At 57.4% G+C, this 7,297-nt stretch overlaps 1 protein-coding gene across 3 annotated transcripts in view; it reads left to right on the plus strand.

The window, feature by feature from the left end:
• Rps6ka2 (ribosomal protein S6 kinase A2) overlaps window positions 1-7,297 on the plus strand; it is a 187,907-nt gene that overhangs the window by 170,611 nt on the left and 9,999 nt on the right. For all 3 annotated transcript variants that reach the window (XM_090337844.1, XM_090337842.1, XM_090337843.1), the window contains 2 exons: window positions 4,001-4,131; window positions 4,892-5,017. In XM_090337844.1, coding sequence (XP_090193970.1) covers window positions 4,001-4,131; window positions 4,892-5,017 — 257 coding nt within the window. The remainder of the gene's footprint in view (window positions 1-4,000; window positions 4,132-4,891; window positions 5,018-7,297) is intronic.

Below are 7,297 nucleotides of genomic sequence, written 5' to 3' on the forward strand. Positions count from 1 at the left end.
CGTGTTCTGTGTGGTTCGTCCTCGGGTCTGTTGTGTGTTCCACACGTGTTCTGTGTGGTTCGTCCTCGGGTCTGTTGTGTGTTCCACACGTGTTCTGTGTGGTTCGTCCTCGGGTCTGTTGTGTGTTACACACGTGGTCTGTGTGGTTCGTCCTCGGGTCTGTTGTGTGTTCCACACGTGTTCTGTGTGGTTCGTCCTCGGGTCTGTTGTGTGTTCCACACGTGTTCTGTGTGGTTCGTCCTCGGGTCTGTTGTGTGTTCCACACGTGGTCTGTGTGGTTCGTCCTCGGGTCTGTTGTGTGTTACACACGTGGTCTGTGTGGTTCGTCCTCGGGTCTGTTGTGTGTTACACACGTGGTCTGTGTGGTTCGTCCTCGGGTCTGTTGTGTGTTACACACGTGGTCTGTGTGGTTCGTCCTCGGGTCTGTTGTGTGTTACACACGTGTTCTGTGTGGTTCGTCCTCGGGTCTGTTGTGTGTTCCACACGTGTTCTGTGTGGTTCGTCCTCGGGTCTGTTGTGTGTTACACACGTGGTCTGTGTGGTTCGTCGTCGGGTCTGTTGTGTGTTACACACGTGGTCTGTGTGGTTCGTCGTCGGGTCTGTTGTGTGTTACACACGTGGTCTGTGTGGTTCGTCCTCGGGTCTGTTGTGTGTTACACACGTGTTCTGTGTGGTTCGTCCTCGGGTCTGTTGTGTTACACACGTGGTCTGTGTGGTTCGTCCTCGGGTCTGTTGTGTGTTCCACACGTGTTCTGTGTGGTTCGTCCTCGGGTCTGTTGTGTGTTACACACGTGTTCTGTGTGGTTCGTCCTCGGGTCTGTTGTGTGTTACACACGTGTTCTGTGTGGTTCGTCCTCGGGTCTGTTGTGTGTTCCACACGTGTTCTGTGTGGTTCGTCCTCGGGTCTGTTGTGTGTTCCACACGTGTTCTGTGTGGTTCGTCCTCGGGTCTGTTGTGTGTTACACACGTGGTCTGTGTGGTTCGTCCTCGGGTCTGTTGTGTGTTCCACACGTGTTCTGTGTGGTTCGTCCTCGGGTCTGTTGTGTGTTCCACACGTGTTCTGTGTGGTTCGTCCTCGGGTCTGTTGTGTGTTCCACACGTGGTCTGTGTGGTTCGTCCTCGGGTCTGTTGTGTGTTACACACGTGGTCTGTGTGGTTCGTCCTCGGGTCTGTTGTGTGTTACACACGTGTTCTGTGTGGTTCGTCCTCGGGTCTGTTGTGTGTTACACACGTGGTCTGTGTGGTTCGTCCTCGGGTCTGTTGTGTGTTACACACGTGTTCTGTGTGGTTCGTCCTCGGGTCTGTTGTGTGTTACACACGTGTTCTGTGTGGTTCGTCCTCGGGTCTGTTGTGTGTTACACACGTGGTCTGTGTGGTTCGTCCTCGGGTCTGTTGTGTGTTACACACGTGGTCTGTGTGGTTCGTCCTCGGGTCTGTTGTGTGTTACACACGTGGTCTGTGTGGTTCGTCCTCGGGTCTGTTGTGTGTTACACACGTGGTCTGTGTGGTTCGTCCTCGGGTCTGTTGTGTGTTACACACGTGTTCTGTGTGGTTCGTCCTCGGGTCTGTTGTGTGTTCCACACGTGTTCTGTGTGGTTCGTCCTCGGGTCTGTTGTGTGTTCCACACGTGTTCTGTGTGGTTCGTCGTCGGGTCTGTTGTGTGTTACACACGTGTTTCTGTGTGGTTCGTCGTCGGGTCTGTTGTGTGTTACACACGTGTTCTGTGTGGTTCGTCGTCGGGTCTGTTGTGTGTTACACACGTGGTCTGTGTGGTTCGTCGTCGGGTCTGTTGTGTGTTACACACGTGTTCTGTGTGGTTCGTCCTCGGGTCTGTTGTGTGTTACACACGTGTTCTGTGTGGTTCGTCCTCGGGTCTGTTGTGTGTTACACACGTGTTCTGTGTGGTTCGTCCTCGGGTCTGTTGTGTGTTCCACACGTGTTCTGTGTGGTTCGTCCTCGGGTCTGTTGTGTGTTCCACACGTGTTCTGTGTGGTTCGTCCTCGGGTCTGTTGTGTGTTCCACACGTGTTCTGTGTGGTTCGTCCTCGGGTCTGTTGTGTGTTACACACGTGTTCTGTGTGGTTCGTCCTCGGGTCTGTTGTGTGTTACACACGTGTTCTGTGTGGTTCGTCCTCGGGTCTGTTGTGTGTTACACACGTGGTCTGTGTGGTTCGTCCTCGGGTCTGTTGTGTGTTACACACGTGTTCTGTGTGGTTCGTCCTCGGGTCTGTTGTGTGTTCCACACGTGTTCTGTGTGGTTCGTCCTCGGGTCTGTTGTGTGTTCCACACGTGTTCTGTGTGGTTCGTCCTCGGGTCTGTTGTGTGTTCCACACGTGGTCTGTGTGGTTCGTCCTCGGGTCTGTTGTGTGTTACACACGTGTTCTGTGTGGTTCGTCCTCGGGTCTGTTGTGTGTTACACACGTGTTCTGTGTGGTTCGTCCTCGGGTCTGTTGTGTGTTACACACGTGTTCTGTGTGGTTCGTCCTCGGGTCTGTTGTGTGTTACACACGTGTTCTGTGTGGTTCGTCCTCGGGTCTGTTGTGTGTTACACACGTGTTCTGTGTGGTTCGTCCTCGGGTCTGTTGTGTGTTCCACACGTGGTCTGTGTGGTTCGTCCTCGGGTCTGTTGTGTGTTCCACACGTGTTCTGTGTGGTTCGTCCTCGGGTCTGTTGTGTGTTACACACGTGGTCTGTGTGGTTCGTCCTCGGGTCTGTTGTGTGTTACACACGTGGTCTGTGTGGTTCGTCCTCGGGTCTGTTGTGTGTTACACACGTGGTCTGTTGGTTCGTCCTCGGGTCTGTTGTGTGTTACACACGTGGTCTGTGTGGTTCGTCCTCGGGTCTGTTGTGTGTTACACACGTGGTCTGTGTGGTTCGTCCTCGGGTCTGTTGTGTGTTACACACGTGGTCTGTGTGGTTCGTCCTCGGGTCTGTTGTGTGTTACACACGTGGTCTGTGTGGTTCGTCCTCGGGTCTGTTGTGTGTTACACACGTGGTCTGTGTGGTTCGTCCTCGGGTCTGTTGTGTGTTACACACGTGGTCTGTGTGGTTCGTCCTCGGGTCTGTTGTGTGTTACACACGTGGTCTGTGTGGTTCGTCCTCGGGTCTGTTGTGTGTTACACACGTGTTCTGTGTGGTTCGTCCTCGGGTCTGTTGTGTGTTACACACGTGTTCTGTGTGGTTCGTCCTCGGGTCTGTTGTGTGTTACACACGTGTTCTGTGTGGTTCGTCCTCGGGTCTGTTGTGTGTTACACAGATGGTCTGCTTATACTGCCCATTGTCCATCCTCTTGCTTACTTAATGACTTTGTTTTCTGGTCCTAGAGCTTTAGGCCTGGGCTCTGTCCCTGGGCTTCTTTGGCCCAAGGCTGGTGCTCTACCACTGGAGCCACCGTGCGGCTTCTGTATATTTCTGAGTAGTTTACTGGCGTCTCACGGGCTCTCCTGCCCAGGCCGTCTTCCAGTCGTGGTCCTCCGATATCCGCCCCTTAGTAGTAGCTAGGATTACAGGTGTGGGCCACGGGCACCCCGCTCTCAGTGACCATCCTGAAGTGGGTCAGCCTCGGCTCAGCCAAGCGTTGGGCAGGAGCACAGCTCTGGAGCTCGCCCTCCACCCTGCGCCTGGAAGGCAAAGGCGGGCAGACTGAATTCCCACCCAGCCAGACCCTGTCTCAAAACGCACAAGTACGAGGAGATGTGTGATTAGCCTCAGGCTGCTGTCCTAGGTGTGTTTGCCCTTTAAAACTCCAACCGCTGGCACCACCCAGAACAAAGAGGCTAAGTAGGGTGGGGCCTGGTCAACATGGCTGCTTTGCCTTCTCCAACACCTGCACACACGTGTGCGTGCATGCAGAATTGTGCACACGCTCACAGCCACCACCCTGTGTCCACTCAACTCTGCCATGGCTTTCTTGCACACACCAACTAGCCCTCGTGTGTGCACATGTGGGCACGCACACACTTCCACAGCCTGTGTGCTCACGCCACCCGTGTCCCCTGCAGACTCTCCCGGAGTTCCTCCGAGCGCCAACGCTCACAACCTGTTTCGAGGATTCAGCTTCGTGGCCTCCAGCCTGGTCCAGGAGCCCTCACAGCGAGATCCGCACGTGACCCCAGTGCATCCGATCGTGCAGGTAACCCTGGGCACCCCGGGCTGGGCTCCACCCTGAGGGCGGCGTGCCAGGCTGGTGAATGGCACAAGTGCACATTTCCCCCAGCGGTGTTACTGAGCATTGCTCTGGTTATCTGAGCTGTCACTTCGGCCCCCGCGGTCACCCTCTCCCAGAAGAGGGAAAGTGACCTCTGTGCAGAGGCCTGGGGTCAGCCGTGGGCCTCTTCACACACCTAGAGCGCGGTGTGCCGTGTGGGTGCCGGGTCTCCAGGAGGTCAAGGAAGATAACCCCTCTGTAAAGAGTTCTCCACCACCCAGACGAGTCCAGAAGGCAGGAGCACTGGGAGGAGCGGGGACTGGTGGCACTTGCCAGGGCGAGGAGGGTGGTGTTCACGCCCACAGTTTCTCTCCCATGGCCTTGTGGAGATCGGCTTGCACAAACCATGTGCTCCCGGCAACTGTGGCTGGGCCTGGGCTCAGGTGTGCTGCTCTCCAAAGCCCATGGTCCTACCTGGACACTTGCTGTGGACACGGTGTCAGAGCAGGCGCCTCATGTCCACTATAGCCCACGTCCACCACAGCCCACGTCCACCACAGCCCCACGTCCACCAGAGTCCACGTCCACCACAGCCCACGTCCACCACAGCTTACGTCCACCACAGCCCACATCCACCAGGAATCCTTGTTCCGGAGCCTGGGCCTCTGGGTCCTGGAGTTGCGTGTCTGGCCCGGTGCCTGGTGCACAAGCCTCACAGCCCCACCTGCCCCCGTCTCCCCTGCAGCAGCTCCACGGGAACAACGTCCACTTCACCGATGGCTACGAGATCAAGGAGGACATCGGGGTGGGCTCCTATTCGGTGTGTAAGCGATGCGTGCACAAGGCCACTGACACCGAGTATGCCGTGAAGGTAAGGGGGCGCTCCTGGTGAGCAGACTGTGTGGGCACCGTGTGCGTGTGTGGGCGCCGTGCGTGTGTGTGGGCGCCGTGCGTGTATGTGGGCGCTGTGCGTGTGTGTGGGCGCCGTGCGTGTGTGTGGGCGCCATGCATGTGCGTGTGTGGGCACTGTGTGTGGGGGGGGGCGCCATGCATGTGTGTGTGTGGGCACTGTGTGTGTGTGTGGGCGCCGTGCATGTGTGTGTGTGGGCGCTGTGCGTGTGTGTGGGCGCCGTGCGTGTGTGTGGGCGCCGTGCGTGTGTGTGGGCGCCATGCATGTGTGTGTGTGGGCACTGTGTGTGTATGTGGGCGCCGTGCATGTGTGTGTGTGGGCGCTGTGCGTGTGTGTGGGCGCCGTGCATGTGTGTGTGTGGGCGCTGTGCGTGTGTGTGGGCGCCGTGCATGTGTGTGTGTGGGCGCTGTGCGTGTGTGTGGGCGCCGTGCATGTGTGGGGGGGGGCGCTGTGTGTGTGTGTGGGTGCCGTGCGTGTTTGGTGGCGGCCAGCGTTTTGAGAACATGGAGTTGGGGCAAGGCAAAGTAGATAGGAAGAAAGGGGAAGGGAAGGGGGAAGACACGATCACCAAACCACGGAGCCGTGAAGAAATCAAAGCCGGGCGCGATGGTTCCGCTCTGCAGTGTCAGCTGTCAGGAGGCTGAGGTCAGGATGAAGACTATTTGGAAAAATAACAAACACAGGAGTGCTTGCCTACCAAACACAAGTCCCTGAGTTCAAACCCAAGTACTGCAAGAAGAAGAAAGGGGAGGAAGAGGAGGAGGACAAAGGGAGGGAGAGATAGGAAATAGAGGAGGAAGAGAGGACAAGGAAGGAGGAAGAAAAGAGGATGAAGAGGAGGAGACGGAGTTCAGTAACCCCTGCATAGTAACTTCAGCCTGGTTGATGCTGGCTCGACTGTTTTATCTGGGAATCCAAAATGCCAGAGTCTAGAGCTTACTGGGTGGCTGAATGTGGACTGGAGCTAGATGTTTTCACCACAGTGGAAATCTACTGTGTAACAGGCACACACCACACCTTCTCTACTGGACAAGAGACTCCACCCGTCCTTCAGGGACCCTGGGGACAAGGGACAGCCTGTGCTGCTGGTCAGGGCTGCCTGCTCCAGCCCCCTCCAAACACCTGCACACAGACCTGCAGCACAAGGGCGTCAGGAGAGCGACCCAGCCGGCTTGGGCCCGGTGGAGGAGTCACTCAGCAAGTGTGGCTCGCTAGGCTCTGGGAACGGCTGTGCTCAGGACCGGGCGAGCCTTCCATGCGCCTCTGGAAGCGTGTGGGTGTGGTGCGGGAAGCGTGTGCGAGCTGGCAAGGTCTGCCCCGTGGACCACCCCAGGCGTGGAACCGTGCCGCCACAGAGAGGGCACTGCCACAGTATCAGAAGCTGTGCACGGAGGTGATGCCGCTCTCAGCCTGCCGTGCCTGACCAGAGGAAGGAGAATCTGGAGACCAAGCGTCCTGGGGACGTTTTGGCGATACGCGGGAGCACTGCTGCCCCGACAGGACCTCGGCGGTGCCTTCCGGGCAGGAGAGCCCCAGTAAGGGGGGGCCAAGTGAGAGAGGGCTAGCCTGTGTGAAAAAGCTCAGGGACGGCGCCCAGGCCTGAGCGAGTTCAAGCCCCAGGACTGGTACAAAAAAAGAGGGGTGAGGGGGTGAAGGTATGGAGAGACGGAAAGGAGGGGGAAACCAGGAAGAAAGAAGACGTTCAACTTCAAGTGTGGATTTCCCTTCTGCATCTGTAGAAGGTGGCTGGCTCTGCCCGCTCCTCACCCTGCTCCTGTGAGCCCCACAGGCAGGAGACCCTTTACTTTTGCTCACTAGCACACATCTGTTTCTTGCACACTCACGGCAGGTGAGGCCGCACACCTGCTCTCTGGATCTTCACCATCCATCTGCTCTGCCGTACCATTTGTCACAGAACCAAAACCCGTAGCAATGGTGCCTGGCCTTGACCCCGAGGCAGGGGAACTCTGTGGCTCGTCTTCTGACTGCCTATCTTTGGACACAGGCATGAGGACTCCTTCCACACGCCTCCCTCCTCAAGGAGCTTCCCCTCCACCCTTCACGTGTCTGCGGGGCGTGGGGTGGGGTGGGGTGGGGTGGGGTGGGGTGCGTCTTCCTGGCAGGCAGCCTGGGCCTGACAGCCGTGCCCGGCCCTCTCAGCAGCACCACGTGTGGAGCTGAACGGGCCCTTAGTTTGCTTGGGCAACAGAACTGGTAACAATAAAACTCAAGAGCACTCCA

Source organism: Megascapheus bottae, chromosome 8 (genome assembly GCF_031878675.1).
Source record: "Megascapheus bottae isolate mThoBot1 chromosome 8, mThoBot2.hap1, whole genome shotgun sequence".
NCBI lineage: Eukaryota > Metazoa > Chordata > Mammalia > Rodentia > Geomyidae > Megascapheus > Megascapheus bottae.